Source organism: Passer montanus, unplaced genomic scaffold (assembly GCF_014805655.1).
Source record: "Passer montanus isolate IOZ18808 unplaced genomic scaffold, ASM1480565v1 scaffold10, whole genome shotgun sequence".
In the NCBI taxonomy this organism is placed as follows: Eukaryota; Metazoa; Chordata; class Aves; order Passeriformes; family Passeridae; genus Passer; species Passer montanus.
The window spans coordinates 13,022,239-13,044,745 of NW_024356505.1; the positions used below are offsets into that span (position 1 = coordinate 13,022,239).

The 22,507-nt window shown below is 41.4% G+C and overlaps 1 protein-coding gene across 2 annotated transcripts in view; it reads left to right on the forward strand.

The window, feature by feature from the left end:
- RAPGEF5 (Rap guanine nucleotide exchange factor 5) overlaps window positions 1–19,797 on the forward strand; it is a 91,546-nt gene extending 71,749 nt beyond the window's left edge. For both annotated transcript variants that reach the window (XM_039703721.1, XM_039703729.1), the window contains 6 exons: window positions 282–372; window positions 3,108–3,158; window positions 4,233–4,320; window positions 7,542–7,606; window positions 12,632–12,686; window positions 16,066–19,797. In XM_039703721.1, coding sequence (XP_039559655.1) covers window positions 282–372; window positions 3,108–3,158; window positions 4,233–4,320; window positions 7,542–7,606; window positions 12,632–12,686; window positions 16,066–16,184 — 469 coding nt within the window. In that variant the 3' untranslated portion in view covers window positions 16,185–19,797. The remainder of the gene's footprint in view (window positions 1–281; window positions 373–3,107; window positions 3,159–4,232; window positions 4,321–7,541; window positions 7,607–12,631; window positions 12,687–16,065) is intronic.
- The last annotated feature ends 2,710 nt before the right edge of the window (window positions 19,798–22,507 follow it).

Genomic DNA, 22,507 nt, shown 5'->3' on the forward strand with positions numbered 1-22,507 from the left:
AACATTGAAAAGGGAAAATTACTTTTGACAGCAAAGTGAAAAAATTAACCTGCCAACAACAGGGTTGATGAGACTGTAGAACGTTTTCTAAAAAACTTCTTAGAGACCCCATCACCTAGACTGCAGGTGGTTATGAGAGGACGTTTAATGAGTTCATTATGTGGAAGATGATTGTATGTTAGTGCTGAGGGTTGAAATGAGACTCAGTAACCTAGGATACGTGTGCATTCCATTTATCGCTGATTCTGAGTACAAAAAAAAATCATATTTTCATTCCTCAGCTGTAAAGCCCAAAGAAATCTGAATTCATTCTTTGCAATTGTTATGGGTCTCAACACTGCATCTGTCAGCCGGCTGTCTCAGACCTGGGAGGTAAGACACATCTTTATATCTTTCAGACACTGTCAAAAGCATTTTGCACAAAGGCTGTATACTGGTGAATAATCTTTTCTTTATGATTATTAATTTTTCATGCTGAAATTAAACATGGAGGGAGTGTTGGTGGAGAAAATTCTTTGTGACCTGAAACCTTAGATACACAGATATTAAAAAAACTCACGTAAATGTGTCCTTCCAGAGTTTTAAATAAGAACAAAGCATGGAGATCTTATCCCCTTAAAACAAAATCAATTATTCTAGCATTTTAAGTAGATGTCAAAACAGAAAGTCTTACAAAGGTGGCTCCAAACAAGCAATACCTTATTATGGAATAATTTAATTAAAAAGCCAAAACAACAAAGTAGAAATAAACCTTCTTTAGTTGTCTTTCATCAGCTTTTTTTTGCAGCTGCTCGTCTTAAACAACAAAGTTGGAAGATGAACCATGAATAAGGAGCATACTGGAGAACAGAGATTATTTGCTTTAAAAGCTACTGGTTGCTACACAGGGCATGAGTTTAAAGGAGGGTCCCACCGGGATTTGTATTTATGTTGTGATTTTTTTGTTTCCATCCAAATAGCATCCATGTTGAATTACAGTGTCTGCAAGTTTACTGTATCTGCTGATGAACCAAATACTGGGGAGGGGGTAATTGAGGGTGGGTTGAAGCCTTATCCCTCCTTCATGCTCTTAACACCACAGGTGGGCAGTACCCCAAAAATATCAATCTGTGACACAGAGTGACAGAGAAGAGCTGATCTCCTGCCTTGGAGATATGCCTGAGCACCAGCAGCTGGGACCAGAGGGCCATCAGAGATTTACAAACCTGTCTGACACTGTCCAGGGCAAAGTCTGCCCCCTCAGCTGAAACCACACAAATGGAAACATCACTTGTATGTCTGAGGCTTTGACACACAGAGGAGCAAGGACTGTTTACAGGGAGTCAGATAGGCAAGGAAGAGCTGACTTAAAAGATAAAGTAAAAGTTTTAGAGAAACTACATACCTGAGGACGATGATACAGAAACCCGTGCCTCTGATAGCTCTAAAACACTTTTCTGAGGAACATTTGCCCTGGCCTCCTCCTAATTGCCTTCATTGAATTTCTCTGGGCTCTGGTAGGAGAGTGGAAGAGACCAAGAGTGGTCTCAAAGGCAATGATGCTGATCTCTCCTGCACAGAGCCACGCAGAGCTCTGCTCTGTGCTGAGGCCTCTGGAGATCATGTGCTGCCGGTGGACTTCTCTCAGGAAGAGCAGAACATGTTGCTTGTCAGAACAAAGAGTGCATCTGCATTTGTACCGCTGTAAATATGTCACGTTTCTGTGTGTAAAATATTTATCAAGTAGCACCCTTTCTTTTTTTTTTTTTTATTTGTAAAACTTCATTGCACTGGAAGTTTCAAAAGCAGAAGGTTATTTGCATTAGTAATGTGACTTCTAGAAAGTAGAGCAATGTTTTTAAATTAATTATAATTACTTACACATGTAAATGAAACAACCTAAATTTAAGCAGCCATTTAGACTAAATCATATTGGCTCTGCACTTGATTTTTTAAACAAGTAGTATGCTCCCAAGTATATTCCACCTTTTTTTTCCTACAGTATCCAGTGTTTTAATGAGCCTTGCTTTCCCTGATTTAAGATAGAAAAAAACATGCAGTTCCATGTTCAATCATTTTAGCATTTTAATCGTACACATCCACTTAGTCTAATTGTTCTAAATATCTTTTCTCTTGGTAGTGTCACTGTACCTGTCAGGATCTAAGGACAAAAACGAGACAGGATTTGTACTAAGAGTGGATCTTTTATTAGACTAACTACTGTGGCTGGAAAAAATAGACAGGCTTTAAGGTCCACACACCATTCTTCAAGTCTGAAATACCAGCATGAAAATTTAAATTACAAACAATTGCTTTGAGTGTAGTGATGTGAATCCATTACAGCATCTTTGAGACAAAGAAAATGAATGCTTGTGGAGTAGAGCAGGTGTTGGCGTGAGGGGCAAGACAGTAGTTTGTGCCTGGGCTCCCTTAGAAAGTGTTATAGGCACCTCTCTGTGGGATTAGGAGCAGATACCAGAGACAGAGTTTATCAAGGAAATGTCTCACTTCAGCATCAGTATTTGCCAGTGTTAACCCTGATCAGCACTGGTGTGATGTATAAAACAGCACTCAGTGTGACACCTGTTAATTTCTAGAACCCGTAGGAGCAGATACCAGAGACAGAGTTTATCAAGGAAATGTCTCACTTCAGCACCAGTATTTGCCAGTGTTTACCCTGATCAGTACTGGTGTGACACCTGTTAATTTCTAGAACCCATGTTCTGGGGCAAGATTGATTACAACAAATGATTTTGATTACAACAAATGATTTAACATGGATGTGATCAGTTTCTGAATTCTCAGCCTGTGTTACTGATCTAACTTGATATGGATGTTTAGTCATGGAAGCTGGGGAAGAAAGTAAAACCAGCTTCTAACGAGCAGTTTCCATAAAAGAAGGATGCACATCCCCAAGACAAGGCTGCAGGACCCAGTTCTTTGCTGGCATTGCACTGAACATGGTCTGTGATTGGGACCCTGGGAGCTGAGGTTAAGTGCATGTGTTGGTGCTTTCAGCAGGCACTTCACCCAGAGCAGTCTCATAGAAAAAAAATGCCTCAGCATTTTTCTGCCTAAATATTTTTTTTTCTTTTTTTCCTTTCCCTCTCTGTTTTCCAACACTTCAGAAAATTCCTGGGAAGTTCAAGAAACTTTTCACTGAACTTGAAAGTTTGACGGTAAGTCTGGTGTTGACAGTAGAAGAGCATTGCTAGCTTCACCTGCCTTCCTTCTTCCTAATTTATTTGGAGTCTGCCTGTTATTGTCTGGAGTTGGACTTGTCATGTCAGATCTGTGATTTGCTGAAGGCCACGTGGCTCTCCAGAGCTCCGAGGTGGTCTGCAAACATGAAAAGGAAAGAGGCTCTGTGCCTGACAGAGGGAGGAAGGGCAGAGAGAGGAAAAAGTAGTATCACCAGCATCAATTTGGGAACTGTTCTTTTTCTCTGGTAGCTAATCAACCTTTATCTGGAACAATATGCTGCAGATCAGGAGAAAAAGAGACCAGTTCAAGTTTTAAAAAATAAATGTCAAAATCTGAGGCTTGGGGGTGTTTGTCAGCATTATCAAAGCAGAACAAACAAATGTTTCCTCTGGCTGTCACGGAAGTGGGTGCATGGTAAGATCACTGCCTGGCACAGGGAACAGCAGATCCAGCCTTTACCAGCTGTCATGCTTCTATACTTGGAGTTCATTATAAATGAATGTGTTTTAAAGATTCTGTGTGAGCTGGTGTTTACATTGGAAATTGAGATGACTTTTTGAATTGCCTACACAATGCCACTGAAACATACTACCTTGTTTTCTTTGAAAGTCTCCAATGTGCTCCATGGATCTTAAAGCAGTTTTTATTGGGATTTTTTTGGTGCTGTCTGGTGATGTTTGTTTTGGGTTTTTTTAAAGAAGTTAATCAGCAATACATTCGGGCATACCTTTTGTGCTATATAGTAAGAGATTTTGCTAATAGAAATTTGTGGGGAAATTACAGAGCAGTCCAAGTGAATCTGTTCTGCAGTTTCCTCTCAATTTAGCACTGCTTCATCTAGAGGAACATAATTGCTTTTGTTCCTTTCACTGTTTACGTTCCTGTTCAGTTTAGCATGTCGGCTAGCTTAGAAAACCTTTAGCTACCTTGCATCCCAAAGAAACCTTTTATATCTAAATCATGTTCAGATCATAAGCCTGTAATGGATTTAGAATTGCTCTTTTTATAGCCTATTGATTTTTCTGTCTATTACTCAAATGGTTTTGTAGGATCCTTCTCTGAATCACAAAGCTTACAGAGATGCATTCAAGAAAATGAAATCTCCGAAAATCCCCTTCATGCCCTTACTTCTGAAAGGTAATGTTAAAGCTTGGCTGCTCTTCACGTTGCTAATTAAAATAAGTGTAAGGAGATTTTTCCTTTGGATGCTATTAAGATGAGTACGTGACAGAAGCAGTGGTATTGACAAGGTAGCACTTGGTCTGGATAATAAACAACTTCCTTTTAAGACAGGGGGGAGATCCCAATTTTCACACAGGTCTTAAACCTTCATAGAATCCTGTCAAGTGTGGATAGAGCTGTGTGCTTTTACTCTGGCCCCATCCCCTTCAGCGGGAAGTGTGCCCCTGCAGACCCCTGAGCCAGTGCCATGGTCATGCTGCTGCTCCGAGATGCCTGTTGGGAGATGCCTCCCTGCTTTGCTGGGATGAGCCTGCCCTGGTGCCACCCTGAAAGCAGAACCTGCCCTGTCTGTCTGTCCTTAGAGGAGGGGATTTCCAAGTCTCTTATAGGTCTGAAAGAGATAAATAAAATCTTACTATTTAAAATCATTTAAAAAAAAGGGGTTTATAATAAAGTACAACTACATACTTATGCAGTGAGCTGGGCAGCTAATTAAGTGGCAAGTATTTCAAATATTCCATTGTCTTGGAGTCATTAATTATTAATTGCCTGGTCTTTGAACATGCAAATTCATTTGTTTATTCCTGTATTCTGAAAGTGTTCTCTTTAGGCTGTTTATTCCAACCTGCTGCTGTGAAACGTTTGAAGGCAGTTCTCCAGATCAGTTGGTGACAGTTTGGGAGCCACCAGACACTTCCCCTCCTTGCACACATCAGAGGAGTTTACATTAATTCAGATGGATACAATTATCAAGGCTTCAAAATCAATATTTTTACAGTGTTCTGGAGTATGTCTTCCTGCAAACAAAAGCAGCAGAAATAAGTCACTTGTAGCAATGATGTTTGCACAGCATTACAATATGGTGTATAAGAACCTAGACAGCATTTGTATATTTAACTTGAACTGGAGATAGCAAGAGGACTTTGAAATTAATGCAGTAATGTCATTCAATACAGTGGTCCATGAGGAGATGTTGCCAAGGTTGGTAATTCCCAAAGTATTGCACAGTACAGTGGAATTTATTCCATATCAAGCATATTTGTATTAAGGTCATTTCCAAGACCAGTAAAATAAGAATGGGTAACACAGAAATCATTAATAACTCAGCAAATTGCTGTATTTCATCACAATAGGAACAAAAGTAGTTTCAATTAAAAAAGGAAGAAAAATCTTAAATTATGAAAAATAACTTCAGAGTGTCCTTTAAAAAGTTAATTAAATTTAAATGCAGAGCTCTCACAGCACACAGACATAGCTTTTGAAAATCAGGCAGATTTTTCAAATGTGTAATAAAATACTGTGATATACCCTTATAACCTAGTTCAGATGCAATTTTCTGCTCCACTGAATTTATCTACACTCTTAGTTGTTGGCTGCAAAGCAAATTTCTGTTCCTTCTGCCCTCAGAGATATACACATTGCTGTCAATGACTTAAAAAGCTGTGTGGAAATTTCTGCTTCCAGTATAGGTTTTTCATTGACTGTCAATGACTTAAAAAGCTGTGTGGAAATTTATTTCCAGTATAGGTTTTTCATTGGAGGTGATGGACAGGTTTTAACTGCACTGCTATGGACAGAAGTACTGCCTGTGTCCTGAGCTCGTGTCCTTTCTGTGTCCCTTTCCCTGGGTGCCCCAAAGCAGCCCAGCGAGGAGGTGCAGAGGTTGTGTTCCCTCCTTTCCCTCTGCTCTATAGGATGCAGCCCAGGGGTAGGAGAGGTGCTGGAGCTTTTGGCAGCATGTGCTGTGCTTTCTGCATGTCCAGGCTGGCACCCTGTCTGTCCCAGCCCAGCCACCCTAGGGGCACAGCGTGATGGAGACATCACCCCCCAGGAGAGTCCCAGCCCCGGCTTTCCAGCAGCATTTGAAGCCGTTTAGCATTTCAATCCCAAGCAATTACAAAATGCCTCTCAGGCACAGAGTGAGCCTTTGAAACCCAAGGAAATAAATCAGGTTGGCTCTTTTGAGGGAGGGTGAAGCTAGAGGTGGATGGGGGCGGGTGTGTGACAAAGCTTCTCTGCACGTTTCCACTCCTGAAATCCCCCAAAACCGTGGGGTCCATGTGGGTATCAGAAGGAGTCCTAGGGGTGAGGACAGGAGAAATGCTGAGGGGCACAGCTCTACTGCTGGGCTGGAGGCTGACACTGCTGAGAGGGACGCTTGTCCCATTTGCTGTGTGCCGTTCTCCCAGTGGCATCCACAGCTGTGACTGCTAAGGAGTAATGGTATTGGAGTGCCACCTCATTCCTTCAGCATTTTCTCCTCATGGATCTCCTGGGTACCCTCACATGCAGGAGAGCTGATGGGGCCAGGGCTGTGGTGCTCCTGCCAGTGCTTTCAGTAACCTGGAGGCTGCACTACTGAAGTCAGAGCTTCCACTCCCACAGGGAATCTATTCATATTCTGGTACTTTATGTCCAAGATAAGTCTCACTTCTGACCTAATACACATTAGAAAAACAGAGAAAATGGCCTTGAGCTACTGTTTTAATTGTATCTTAACTTGGCAACATTTCTTTTGCCTGATATTCCCTCCCTCCAGTTCATTACACTGTGTTCAGTTCTCTTCCTGGAGCCAAATATACACCTTTTCCTTTTCCTCTGACCTTTTTGTTGCCTTTGCAAATTCCCTCCAACAACACTACATAAAAGTGTTTTTCCCTAGACATAATGTTTATTTCAAGACTTTGGTGTCTTGTGTTTAACCTCTCTGGCTGTCCACTGCTGTAGCCCTTGTCTTTGGGGAGGATTCACAGTCATTGGTCCTACAGAGGGAGATGAAGGGTGTCAGAGCCAGCTCTGGGCTCAGGGACAGACCTGTCCCAGCCTGGGCACAGCCACGGGCAGAAGGTCTGGATTGGTGCTGCAGGGTGTGGGGAGCAGGCATGCCATGCAGGGCCATCCCTCTGGATGCCCTCCCCTGCTCCCAGCCATCTTCTGTATATTATGCATCCCAAAATTGCACAGATCAAGTTTAATAAAAAATCCTTGCCCCCACTTAAAAATACTCTTCTTAACAATGTGTAAATACTGTTGTTATCTAATAATCTCTGCATGTCATCATTAGGCCAGGCTTTTGTTTCACTGTTACAAGATATTGTGTCAATCCTTAATGGGATACTTTCCTTTTTTAAAGAGGTTGTGAATAGTAATTGGTTTTTTGGTGTTTTTTTTTCCAGATGTAACATTCATCCATGAAGGAAATAAAACGTTTCTGGATAACCTTGTTAATTTTGAAAAGCTGGTAAGCTAATTTTATCCTTCCTGTTTTTCAAAACATTCATGTTCTCTTCTTCCCTTTTCTTTCCTTATCTTGTAAGACTGTAAGGTTTTCTTCTGGCTGAACCAGGAGGAAATAAACAGGGATAGAAAGGAGCAAGCAGGATGAAACAGCCAAGTCTCTTTCCTCTGCCCTTTTCCTCTGCTCCTTTCCTTTTCGTTCCTTCCTCCTCTACTTCTGTGTAAAATGGCTGAGCCAATAATGGCCATCATCACTGCTACACATTCCAGTCTTCACTTGTACTCTGTGAGATCAATTCCTTTGCACCACCTCGAGGGCTGCCTCATATGAGTTAAGTTCTCCTGCTTCAGCTTTCTCTGAATTATGTTTCCTTTTTTGTTTTTTCCCTCAGGTTTCATTAGTTTATCACTTAAGGAAAGATTCCTCTAGTTTATCACCTGCAAGTGGTATTGTAATTTTAGAGATCTTAAATGACAGAGAAACCCTTTGATCTATGTTAAATGAGGAAGAAAATAATGCCTGAAATACAAATTAAACTGACTGTAAATATTACTGTTGTAGATTTTATGCATAAGGGCACTTGATGATGTATTTCTGGCCACATTCACTCTAGGCATCATATGGCATCTACTCTGGCATGGTATTACTGAGAGAGGTTTGAGTTGCCAAACTTGTGTTGGGTTTTGGTGGTTTGTTTGGTTTTTGTTGTTGCTTTTTGGTTGGTTGGTTTTGTTCTGTTTTGGGAGTTTTCTTTGATAACATTTTCATGAGATCGCTCAGTCTTTTCAACCTAGAGAAGAGCTCATTGCAGTCTAGAACTTCCTGGTGAGGGGAAGAGGAGGGGCAGGCACTGATCTCTACTCTGTGGTGACAGAACTTGGGGGAATGGCCTGAAGTTGTGTCAGGGAAGTTTAGGCTGGATATCAGTGAAAGGTTCTTGACCCAGAGGGTGGTTGGGCACTGGAACAGCTCCCCAGGGAAGTGGTCACAGCAGAAATCTGACAGAGTTCAAGAACAGTTTGGACAGTGCTCTCAGGCACATGGTGTGATTCATGGGGATGGTGCTGTGCAGGCCAGGAACTGAACTCGATGATCCTTGTGGATTCCTTCCAACTTGGCTTATTCTGTGATTCTATGGCACTAAAAGCCAAAGTCTATATATTTGAACAGTGGTGGAGTAGAGAAGCTTGGATTTTTTTTTTTTTGGCCTATAGTATTTGACCAAGAAGCCAAAATGTTCTTTGCAATTGTCCAGGTGTGTCATGGGACTGTTATTCCAGATGGCTGTGGTTGGTGAATTGTCCCAACTATTTTCTCCATGTGTTTACACTTGTTTGGGAATGAACACACAACCATGGAATTATTCATGAACCAGATGTTGAACTTATTTTCACATTCTATCATAATATACATTGTCTTTCAACTTGCAAGCAGATGTAGGCTCTGACTTTTGAACCTGAGCTCCTTTTTTTCGTGTTTTCTATTTGATTTCTGTACCTTTTCTTGTTGCAGAGTTTACAAGAATACTGATTTGCATTTAATGAAAGGTTTTCTTGTTCCAAGTCCATTAACTGTTTGACCTTTAGGTGTTTTCATAAAATTCATTAGCATGTTCTTCTTCATTGCCTCTTGGAAGTACATCCAATTAACATGTAAATTAAACTAGCCCTTGATGCACCATAATTGTTATTAAAATCCCTCCACTGGTCCATATATTTATTTAGTGAATATGTAGGATCTAATTCTTTTCCAGTCTTAGCAGGCTGTGTTCATTTGTTTGTTTGTTTGTTGTGTAATCGTGTATATGTTTAATGTGTGCTGGGCTTCCTGGGTAAGAATTCCTCTCCTTTCTGTCTCCATTGTGCCTCCAGAGGCAGTGGGAGCTTTGCTAATTGACTTCAGTGAGCCAGGATCTCACCTTTTCCATTCAAATGGATAAGGGGCATTTTAAATGGCAAGGGGGGAGAGGCTGAGGTGATGGTTGTGGGTGAGAGTTGTTCTGATTGACACTTCCTCCAAATTATCATTCAGATCACGCTCTCAGAAACATGCTGTCTCATGCAGCCCTGTGCATATGAATGCAGGCAATAGTGCAAGCTTAGGAAGTGGGGGCTTAGGAGAGATTTAAATATCAGTGTAGTGGAAACTCGGGCTGCACACTGGTATTACCCTGGCTCAGTTGGATTTAGTCAATGGCCATGAACTTACAAGATTACACATGATCACGTATTCATCAGTCCATGTTTCTTTTCTAATTGTAAGGGCTTTGTCCTGGAGAACAATGTCCTCCTTGGTGTTCTGTACTGAGCACTGAAGTGCTGAGCACTTTCTGGCCTTAGCTGAGGAAAATTAGGATTGACATTGACTCCTGCTCGATTTGGATCAAGCCACTGAACCTCACCTGCAAATTTGCTGTTGCAGAAAAAGAAGAAAAGAATTATTCTACCATAGCAGATTACTGCTTTGGGGAAGGAACTTACTCACTGTCATAAATGACTAGAATTTCCACTTATGAATTTCAAAGCAAAGACGGTTTCTTGTGTCTCCGTTTGGATCACTATTTTGAAATATTTCATTTCCGCATTAAACATCTCACCTGAAGGAGGACTTGTCAGTCTGAACCATTATTTTTTCCAACTGTATTAGTTTCTTTTATTAAAGATCTTTCTCCCTACAATCCCTGCTTCTTTTATATTCTTAGAACTCAGCAATCCTACCATGACTGGATTTGATTTGACATGAAATTGTAGCAGTGGATACAAAGTTAATTCAAAATATAAAGAAGGAAATTTGCAAAGAGAAGAAAAATAAGTGATCTTTTGTCTCAGGAAAGTTACCTAGCTTTGGCAAAGGTGAAGGGGTTGCAGTGATGTATTAACTGCATTTTGAGTAAAATCTAGTCTATTGTAGTGTTAGATCAATGTTTAGTATCATACCTACTTCTTCAACTAAATCTGAAGGAACAAATGAAAATATAGCCTTACAGGGTCACATCTCAAGGAATTTCAGTGGTATTTTCTTGGCTGTTTCACTAAAATGTGGCTTCTTCAGGTTTTTCTCTCCAGCCTTCAGCTATGTCTTAGCAATGACATGTCTTAGCCACACTCCAGCAAACTCTATTACAGGTCAATGGCCATTACCATTTTCAATAACACCTGCTTACCTGGAGCCTTCAGCTGTAAGGACTGTGTACATGCAGCTATGTGTTCTTAACCCACACCCCCAAACTTCTGTGCAACCCCAAGCCTGAGGCTCCGCTGTCTTCAGTGAAAGGAGTGCTAATAATCTTGGGTAGCTGGTAGGCTGAAAAGCCACAAGAAATGTGTGTTACTTGTCACAATAACAATTATACAAGCACCTGTTTAAGCAGCCAGAAGATAGCATTTTCTTTGCAGATACATTGGCTGATGTATCTTTCTGCATTGCTTTTGGATCCCAGAGAATTGAAACTAGAGAGCAATTTGTAATTAGGATACTAAAACCAGAGGATTTGCAATTCTGCTTTAAATGTTGCCAAAGAAATTCTTCCCTTACCAGACCATCACCTACAGAAACCAGTCTTGGGATGAACCCTCACTGTGACTGACTACAAAGGAGAGACAGCAAAGGGTTACAGTATGTGTGTTGTGTGGGTTTCTCTGACTTCTAAAATCCAAATGCAGAGAGTGTTGGCTGGGAAACATCACAGTAACAGCACTGGTGGAAGTTTTCGTACTGCCAGTACTCACATTATTGATCGTGAAATCTAGATCATCTCATTAGAACTTCATTATAATCAGTGCAAGGACATCAGCACAAGGGATTGTGTAATTTCATGGCAAATGAAGCACAGCAGGTAACATGAAAAATTATTTTGATTTACTGATGAAAGAAATATGAAGTTTCCATTAAATGTGCTCTCGTGATAAGCTTTTCTGTGGAGGGGCCTTGTAAGTCACTCCCAGGATGTTGAGAGATGAGGTCTTCTGCATTATTCTGGTCTTAAACATACTCTGCTCAAGACAGTTAATCCTTTCCACCTCTAATAATTTTTGAGGGAGATGTAAAATGAGATCAGCTGCTTGCATGAGCTTTCAGATCATTCCTGCTAACTGCAATTTGCTTCTGTTACTTACTAGATTTGGTAAGAAATTGCCTCAGGAACAGTAAAATTTTTTAAAAGTAATGGCTTAAGAACTTTATGGGTAGTATCTAGTGAAAATAATCTCTCTCTACTGATTTGTAGTGAATAATCAAAATTTTTGTATAAATTGATGACCTGAGTCTGAATGAGAAACCAAATTTAAACCTTTTGTTTCCTCCGCTTAATGTAAGTGAACATTTAATATCTCTGTAAGCACCAGCTTTTGTTAAAATAGCATAGCATACCTACAGGACAGTTTTACTTGGTACCTATGTGTGGAGATGTCAGGAGGCTTGCTCTGCAGCATTTGGGTTTTTTTGTTGTTTTTTTTTTTTTTTTGGTTTTTTTTTTTTTTGGTGCTGGTTAGGCTGCAGAGAACTGCCTGGCTGATAGTGGTGCCTGAGTGTGGTGGGCATCACACAAGTGTACACTGAGGGGTGCAGTCTGAGCCACAAAGATGCTTAGAGTGCAATTATACCAAGCGAAGACAGAAGGAGAGGCTACAGACTACAGAGTACCTTTGATAATGTACTAAAGCTGGGGCTGAACCCCAAAGCACTCAACCAGTCCACAGGCCTTCCTTTCTGTAGGTTTTCAGATTAATAAAAGTTGCTGGAAGAAAAATGAGTAATTGTTTGGTTACTTTTCATTGCCACTTTCCATGGGTTCCCAGGGAGTTGTTCTCATTTAATCTGTGTGATATCAATAAGACATCCTGACTACGCCTGTTTCATCAAATGGTATCATTAAGATAAAGAGCAAAGATTCTCCCACTGTCTTCACTTTCTACTTTACCATAGCTGCTTTTTGCTGTTCAGTGTAGGACAAGGAGATTTTTCAGGCTTTTGTAATGACAGAATCTGTCCCAGGTCTTTGCACTGATGTTTATTACTTTATTTTTGCAGCACATGATTGCAGACACTGTTCGGTCATTGAGACATTGCAGAAATAACCAATTTGGTGAGTCGACAAAATTTCCTACTTAATTTGCCTTTGTACATCCTTGAGGGTTTGTTGAGTTTTAGATTTGGTCCCCCCCGCCCCCCCATTTTCTTTCCAGCTGCTCAGTTTTACTACAGAATTGATCAAAACCTATTTAACCAATGGGCATGAGAAAGCATCATTTTTGGAAGAACAACAGAGCAAAAAACGGTTTTTGCTTTAGTTTACAAAATAGTTCTTGCAACAGCTACCAAATTTTAGTAAATTACTTTCCTGCAAAAATTGCCATCTCTTCAAAACTCTGTGTAAGATCTGTGCCAGCTGCACTCAGTAATGGAGGCCTCTGGTGCATGCTGCTGTTTCTGCCTTTCCCAGCTATCAAGGAGTTAGCTCAGTCTCCTGCCACTCTGGGTGTTTTGGTAAGGAATTCACAGCTGCCTTGGCTTCCAGCAGCTAAAGGATGGTACTCATCCCCACAGCTTTTCACGCAGCTCTTCCCCAAGAGCAATTGTTTGCTTGCCTGAGGTTCTTAAGGGTATTTCACAAAACTGTAGAAATCTTGAAGGTATGAGGATCCTGTGGGTTTTGTGAAAGTGGTCGAGTAGGAAGAAATGAGGGGGTTGTTTCCTCTTCTAGGGGAAACTGCAAATATGGCTGTGCCTGCTTTAGACACTGGAGAATCTATGCTGGAGGCAAGGATTGAGTGCCTCAGCTGCACAGAGGACTTTTTTGTTTGCTTTTTAAAAAATTGGTTGTTGTTGTTGTTGTTTCCACCTTATTAGCCACTAGAGAATCCAACCCTAAGGGACCATGCCAGAAAACTTCAGCTGTCTTTGTTCTGCTGCTTACAGAGGAGAAACCTTGCTTTTCTCCTTCTCAGTGTTCTTATTCTCTGCAGAAATGTTAAATGCAGGAAGGGGACAGAAGAATTACTCTAGGAAGCAGTTAGTTTTTAAGCCAAACCCACTAAACATGTAGTTTATTGAGGCCACTAAAACCTCTTTTTCAAAGAGAAGTTCAGAACTGTGCTGCAGCCTTGGGGGAAATAGAGTTGAATAATAACTTTTTTCCACTGACTTTTCAGCAGCTGTCAGCATTGACTCCAACAAAAAGAATAATAATCATAATTTTTATTATAAATACAGGTACCTTGGAGAATAATAGGTACTTTTAAGAGTTTTGTTAAACATTTGCTCTATAGAATTACCACATGTATATAAAGTATTACCTTTAAACAAAGGCTGCTCAGTATTATAGTTCTTGAATAATTTTTCTAAATATATATATTATATATATATATTAAAAAATGTATGTAAATGTATGTAAGAGATGAAGCAGGAGGGAAGGAGCAAGATATGCCTTCTTTTAATTCACATACAAAAGGAAATATTGATTAATCCAAACCATGCCTTTGTAAATTGTCTCCTATTTGGCATTATGAAAAGTAACATTGTTTCCTTTCAGTGATGTGGGGGTTTTTTGCACTTTTCCCTGCACATCTTTCATCTCGTTTTTGTCTTTTTTATTTTTCCAAGTGATTTTGTAAGTCTTGCAGCATAAATCCAAGGTTAATACCTGAGATTTATCATATAATCTGGTAGTTTGAAGTAGGCAATTGTTATTTTATTTTAGCACAGGCTTGATTTATTGTGAAGCTGGCATTTAAAAAGCAGCTTATACAGACATCCCTGTAGGCACTTTTTTTTCCCTAAAATTCGTTTAGGCATGAAATAAATTCACTGAATATTTATTGAGACTTTATGGACAGTTTCCTTTTCTAGTGGGCTTATTTTGCTCTCAGGAATGTGAATCTTTCTACTGAATCAATTCCCAGATTGGCCTAAGAGCAGCAGGCTTCTCACTATAGGAAGAAATTCAAACAAAACTAAGCAAGGAATATTATTATTGTTTATGAGCTGTATCATGTATATTAAACTTGCAGGCCAAAGTGTTTCTGGATTAGAAACTGGTTAGGTTCCAAGTAAAACTGAAATGCCTGTTTAAAGGAAATAACATTTATATCCTAAACCCTGAAAACAAATAATAGCATTTCCAAAGTGAGGAAGAACAGCCTGAGAAAACAACATAATTCAAGCTTTTGTTATTTGAGGTGTTAATGAGAAATACAAATGTTTTTCACTATGTTCAGCACAGCTGCTGGGATCCTGTTCCCTCAGAACAGAAAGGTCATCTCTGTATGCTGACACAAATTTATCCCATTATCCCGTTCTCTCCAACACTGCTCAAGTTAGATGGCTGCTGTGCAGGAGCTCTTTAGAACAGCTGCCCAGGAGCCCCGTTAGCAGCCACACAGAACTGGCTGCGTTCACATCCCGTTACAGCATCACAGAGATGTCTTCAGAAACAAGTGGGATGGGTGATTCCTGGAAACTTGCTCATACAGCTGGAGAGTGTGGAGAAAAGGATGATAATGAAACAAGGGAGAGGGAAGAAGTGTATGAGTTAAGCTGATTGGTTCAGGGAATTTTGAAGGGATTTATTTTTTTTTTTTTTTCAGTTTATGGTAATATTGAGGACATGGACATGAATGGAGCTTTCTGACTTTGCATGTCTGCCAGAAGTCAGCAATGTTGCTTTCTCTGCCTGTCTTGGTGGATCTTGGGCTTGGCTTTCTTTTTTCTGTCTGCTAGTACCAGCCATGCTGGATGGTTTCACAGGCAGGGAGTTCCCACAAGCCCATTTTGAGCATAAAGCTTGTAACAGAGAACAACTGCTATTCAGGCCACCCTTCAGGTTGCCTGTTACACAGCTAATTCCTCTTGCTGCATAAACTCCCATGAAACGACAGCATGACTTTTGTCTCTGTTACTAGATCGGAAATCAAAAGCCTAACAGATCAAAACACAGGGGCCTGTCAGAGCAGCTTTGAAGAGCTTTCGTATCCATCTGCTGCACTGTCACCTTTCACTGACTCTGAAGAAAATCATCCAGGGCCTGCTGTCTTGTGGACTGTGTTAAATTTTTTTAAAAGTTGCAGGCTGGGTTGCCCACCCCTGTTCAAGGTCCCATTGTGCTGCCAGAGCAGCACAAAGGAAACCTTGAACCACTCTTACAGGGGATGGACTGCCTGTACTGCCAGCAGAACTAAATCTTCCTCTTGGGAAGAGTCAGCTTCTTGCCGTCCTCATGTCCCCCTCCTTTATGCATGCTGGCTGCCCAGAACTGCCTAATTTTTTTTTCTTCTCCCCTGTTCCTATCTAACTGTTACCTCATTCATTGCACTTAAGCAGCAAGAAGTTACTTTGGGTTACAGGCTGTCTTTTCTGTGGCTGTCTAGCACCTGGCAGGTGGCACAGCAGTGACTTCGTGACAGAGCACAGAGAAGCAGCAGGCAAGGCACAGCTTTCTGATCCATCCCCTTTCTCCTGTCTTGCAGGCAATGAAGTTCCTTCGAAAGAGCATCACGAGCTGAAGCCATACATCCACCACCTGCATGTCATCGACAACCAGCAAGCTCTGTTTGAGCTCTCCCACAGGATAGAGCCGCGAGCGTGAGCGTCCACAGCTTCATGTAACCTTGTAACTGCAGCACTTTGAATTAAGTGAATGTTTATGCCAAGCATGTTGCTTCCCTGTATGAGAAGGGTTTACTGAGTTTTATCAGTAGCTCACACAACATGCGCAGGAAAATCAGGCAAGAGCCAGCAGAGGAGCTGCTCGCAGAATTGCAGGGCAAGCTTGGTGCCATTCCCGCTGCTCCCTGGGACCTGAGGCAGCAGAGCAGTGTCCTTTGAGCTCAGGAGCTTGGTTTCTGTGAAAATATTGTTTGGTCCAGTGTAGCTTTCAATGCAGATTCTGCCAGTATTACTAAGAGAGGGATCATCATGTCACAGCAGCAAAACATTTCAGCAAGCAACATGCCGCAAGGGGGTTCATTCCCAGTTCACCACAGTATGTACCTCACTAATTCAAGGCTGCCAAAGTATTGTTGCCAAAAATGATGTGCAATCTGTGCAGCTCCCATGAGTCCACTGGAGCATAGCATTTGAGATGTGTGAGCAACCTAGAACAGGAATATAACAAGGCAGTGCAACCAGATGAAACTCAAGAGTGTGTTGTGATGTGGAGGTCAGCAGTAAACAGTTCACTCTGTTATGGCTCCTTTAAGAATATGCTTTATAAAACACACTGTAAGAGCCAATCCACTTCTGCTGCAATTTATGGACACAATTGTTTGTGTACTGAAAACATGTTATTTTCTTCCTTTTCAGTTATCTAAGATTTAGCACTGGCTCCCACAGTTAATGTGTTATAAATTATTATAGCAGGAACTTTGTTTTCTGCTTGGATTACAGCCTCTTCGGTATCTATTCAGAGGCAAATGGCTAGATGCATCTACATTTCTAATTCCCCCCACTGGAAATACCATTTCAGGAAGTAAAACTTCACCTAATTTGCACATGCTTCTAGTTTTTAAAGAGCAGAAAGGTGCCCCTTACAGGGTACCGGTGTAATTACCTGCATACACACCAGGCTCCCAGCATCAGGGTCCCTTTACTGCTTTTGCCCCTTTCACAGCCTTCCCCATGACAATTCTCATGTAGTTAAAAGTACTGAGTCTGGGCCTGTGCTGAGGCAGCACTTCTAAAGTAATGTCTACAGCTGACCCACATCCCAAGCACCACCATCACCTGGTTGCCAGTGCTAAGAAGTTGCCCTGAGATGATCTAGTGAATGCCACAGGCAATGTGCAGAGGGTGCTCCTTGGCATGTGTTTGTGCACTGACTCACGGTGACATCTCTTTACAGAGCAGGGAGGATACATTGCCTTGCTTGCCCATCTTGTTGTATGTTTTCCACATGAGGAAGACTTCCCAGAAAATGCTCCTTGACTAAAATGTGGGAATACTGAAGTAGCATGCTCTTCATAATTGTGTTATCTCTGGTTTAAAGGGATTTTTAAAAAAAAAAAAGCAGCTTTAACAAGTAGTCTGTGGGGGAATCTGTACGATGCATTCAGTTTTCCCATCTGTGAAATATTGTATAGATCTATTGTAAAGGAAACAGATGTTTCAGAAATGTATTTGCTTGTACTTTGTTATTATCAAATATTATATGATTTTTTTTAAGAAAAAAAAATTTCTTTTTACCCAGTAAAAAGAAAAAAAAAAAAACTCTTGCTGGCCATGGAGTAAAAATTTCCTATGTTCTTCTGTAGATGTGACTGCACATATTGTAAATAACTTTTTTGTGCAAACAGACCAAAACTGTTCAAATTAAGATACTAGCTGTGGTGGGCTCCTTTTTGCAATGTAAGAACAAAAACCAGATACAATTTGCTGCTTGTGTTTCTGCAGTTCTTCCTAGGGCTACAGCACTTAGAATTCCCAACATAGCTGCATTACCTGGATGCTTTCCTAGGTTTTGAGCTCCCTCTTGTGAATTTTTTTTTTACTGTGGCATTATTTTTAGGAACCTGTATGTAGACCAGCCTGCATGCTTCAGCTTGTGTGGTGTAACACTCTAGTCCACAAAGTTGTTCTGGAAATCTGTGAGAGAGGGAGCATTCAGAGGTATTCAGGGTGAGAGAGAAGGTGGGGCTGTTTCTCAGTTCACTGCATTTGGCTCTGTGATAGTTTTGGTAGCTACTGTGGATGAAGCAGCTGCTGTGTTGGAGAAGAATAAAAGACAAGAAAATGAAAGAAGGAAACAAAAAAAAAGAAAAAGAAGAAAGATGACTCTGTGCCAAGTGTTTGATTTGAAAGTTTGATACACCTACCTGGAACACTCCTCACTCTGCCAACTCACAATGAAGTAAAGGGATGGGTTAACTCATACCAATAGGCTTTGAGCCAGCTGAGGCATTGACTTTCTGCACCTCTGTAATTTCACACTAGATCAGGTGCTGTCTGCCTCTGGCAGCTGGCATAAAATCAGTCTGAAGGCACACAGCCAGCATTAACCTTGTTATCTCTGCTGTGACTAATTAGACAACTTGTCACAGCTTTGCAAACTAGTTTTTGTAGTGGCCTGTATAACTTGGATTTAAGTTTCAGGTGTGAGGATCCAACATGGCTACATCAATTAAGTGTTGAGAATTAGGCCTTAGAACTGTTACTATAAAGGAAAAATAAATAGCCCAAACCTGTAGCTAATATGTCTGATTAGAAAAAGGCCCTTCTGTGTCTTCATTCCACTGGTAAAGTATTGCAGAGCTTTGCTGCAGACTGGCAAGCAGTTTGAAGATGTGGAAGTTAGGAGGAGAACTAGAAGTAAACCCTGTATTAGGGAAGGGCAAATACTATGCAGCCTCTCCCAGGGTCCAGCACTGGTGATATTGTGTGATTATTTACATCCTTCAATAGTGCAATTAGGTTATGGTATAAAATCTATAAATCTTGTAAATTCCATTTATCACAATCACATCTGGGGTTAAATACTCTGCATATTTTTTTTTAAGTACCTAAGAGGAGTAATTAGAACAAAGGAAAGAGCTGTGTCACTTTGTACCTCTTTGATATGGAACTTTGTGGCAACAAATTTAGATGTTTCTCTAACACAGCTTTTTGATTCCAACATCTTGAATAGCAATAAATTTCATTTGCATAACAGTGGCAAAAGAAAGGGTGTTATCAGAAATAAGACCTGCGCTGCTGTAAAGTCACAAAGAAAGATGTAAATACTGAACATTTTAGCAGAGTTATATTTATTTGCATAGCCTATCTGTGGTCATTCTATACACTGTTAAACACTGGGATGAAGTCAACGAGCTGAGGTAAGAACACCTGCCTGTTCCCTCTTGAGTGCCATAACGGTGTCAGCTTGCATTAAAAGTAATAAAATAGAAACCCCCAAATCAAGGTATTTACCTAACTTCTCAGGGACTACAGCTAGTAGTTATCCACCATCATGAGACCTGGTATGTATGAAATAATCTGATTTACCAGAATCAATGTTGCCAGTGTTTTCCTTTGCATATTTCATGCTTGTTTGCCTCTGTACATATTATTGTGTCGTGTATTTATGAGCGCTAGTAAGCAATAATTTATATGTCAAAATGGCCAAGCAATACAAGGTTAAAACTTGTAGAAGCAACTGTTATGTTTATCTCGCATTTTCCAGTGTTTTTTAATATTGCTTTTCAAAATATAAAAACTACCTTAATGAAGTCTGGGTTCTGTGCCTTTATGCCTACCACACATACGTGTTGTTCCTGTGTGGAATATTTTACTTCCCATCCTTCAGTCCCACAGACCTTCACTGCATTTGTGAGATGGATGCAGACTCGCACAGAGGCTCAGGAGCCTGACCCCTTTCAGAGCTGCTCATCTGTCTCTGGTCAGTGGTACTTGCTGGTACCAATGTTTCAAAAGCAGGAATGATGTTAATGGGGCCTCAGCTGTGCCCTGTCATCACAGCACAGCCAAAGAGGGGCCTCGAGCCACCATGAGAAGTCCCTGTGGGAGAGGGGAGGAGTAAATCTATCTTCATATCCTCTGGAGTCAGATTATTGGCACTTGATCCTCTTACCGAGGACAGTAAATGCTTTCCCCTGTCATCAGTCATCCCTGATGCTGCTGTTTCCTCTCCTTCCTCTGGGCTGGTCTGCAGCAGGAAGGCAGAGCTCGGGATGGGCTGCAAGTGCACTGTAAAGCAGCTGTCCTTCCTTCCTTTCCTCTTGCAAACCCCTGGAACTAGCGAGCCAAACCCGGCTATTTCAGACAAATAACACTTGGTACTTACAACATGATGTCTGTTCAGAGTGCTTTACAAATAGGGAGTACTTAATTAGTACTTAAGTACTGTGAGTACTAATGTACTAATGTGAGTACTCTGAGTGTCTGCACCTTAAGTAGTCTTAAGCCTGACCTTGAAAGTGTTTGTGCTACTGTTAGTGTACAGATAGGGTGAATTCTAACCTTAATATTTAAAATAACCCTGAATTGTTGACACTCCTCCATAATGATGTTTAAAGATACATTGCAGGCAGACATATTTTCCCAGATCCAATTACACAATCTGAAGAATTTATGGTCTCAGTGGTTTATCACTGTCCCTTTGTTGGATATCACTGCTCTCCATGGTGTAGCCCAGAAGACTGGGAGAGAACCTCCAGAGCTGTTGCAGTATTTAAGCCACACGTGGCTGCATACAAGCAGCTAACTTTGCAGGAAAGGCTCTCCTTCCCTGCACTGCCCTTGCTGGGAGATCTCCACAAGAAGAGTGATGATATCTTTTAGATGATTTGCAAATGGCAAGGTGTGGAGCTGAGGACAGCTGCCTTGCAGCTCCAGTTGTGCTAGAAGAGCCACGAGAAGAGGCTGCTGGGCTGCAGATATGGTCTCTTGAGACCATCTTGCTAAACTGTTCAAATAAGGGCTCTTCTATCCCTCTCCAACAGAAAGAGAAGAGCCACGAGAAGAGGCTGCTGGGCTGCAGATATGGTCTCTTGAGACCATCTTGCTAAACTCTTCTATCCCTCTTCAACAGAAACAGCCTGACTGGTGAAGGCCTGCAATTTAAGCTGCTCAAGGGACTCTGAATTTTAACTGAAGTAATCAGAGGGGTCTGTGAGGAGCCATTCCTACAGGAGCTGTGTGAGCCCAGAGGCAGCAGGTGGGGGCAGTTTGCTCAGGGCCAGCACAGCAGCAGTGACCTAGATGAGAAAATTGCTCTACCCCAGGCAGGAATGATTTCCTCTTCTCAGGAGGGGAAAAACCCTCAGCCTGAAAACCAAACCTCCCAAATACTTGCTGTGTTTCACATCCCAGCAGACTTTAATGCCACCCAGAGTCTCTGCCCTGGAGTCCTGTGGTCTTCTGACATAGGATGGCAACTGAGATACAGCAGCAAAGGCCAAAGAAGGTAAGTCTTCCACCCCTCCAGTGCCCACCATTTCACACTGGAGACTTGTGGGATGGCACCTTACATAGTAATACTGTGAAATACTTGCAGTTGTATCAGAGTTCAAAGAATTGAGCAGTGTTGTTAAAGTCTAGAGCACTGAGAGGGCCTGCAAGGATGGGCCAAACAAACAATTGTTGAAATAGATGTGTTCTCCTGCATTCCCTCTTGTTTGGTGGCCCTGAGATTGACTCAGTTGGTTACAGCATGGTGCTAACAATGTTGAGGCTGTGGTTTGATCCCAGTAGGGGCCATTCACCTAAGAGTTAAACTTTGATCATCCTTCTGGGTCCCTTCTAACTCAGAGTATTCTGAGATTTCATAAGATCCCTGTTAACACCCTTGAGCAGCATCTGCTGCAGAGCCTTTAAAAGCATGACAGTGCTACAGTCTGCATAATTTTAATTTTCACTGCCCATTGCAGTGGTAAGCAGTTGCAGCTGGTGGTGTCCCCAGGAGGTTTGTACTACCACTTACTTGCAGAGATGCAAATCCATGCATTTAGGGAACTGTGGAGTTCAGCATGGCTTTTTCATCTCTTTCTTATGCCAGGGAGGGAAAGTGGCATTGGCAGGAAAATCCACAAACGCCAGAGGTTTATGTACAAGGAGACAGAGGAGTCCTGCAACTTTATTCGAATAAAGGGAGAGAGTCCAGTGAGGCACACGCCTGTGGAGTTTTCTCTCTCGGGGTTTTGGAGGGCACAGCCTCCTTTTATCCTAAACTCTGGGGTGAGGTACCAGGAAGGTACAGCCTTCCCGAGCTGCCTACCACGTATTTTCCCCTAAATATATTATTTTACCCCTAAGCTCAGAAACTCAGGCTTGTGCAGACCCTTGATTGTTTCAGGAGGCAAGCTGTCTGGACTCTGCAACAAATCTACAGCCTGAAGTTAGTAGAGACATTTAAGACCCTTTTCAAAGACATTAAGACCCTTTTAAACATCCACACCTTCACCCATCAAATTGTTTGTA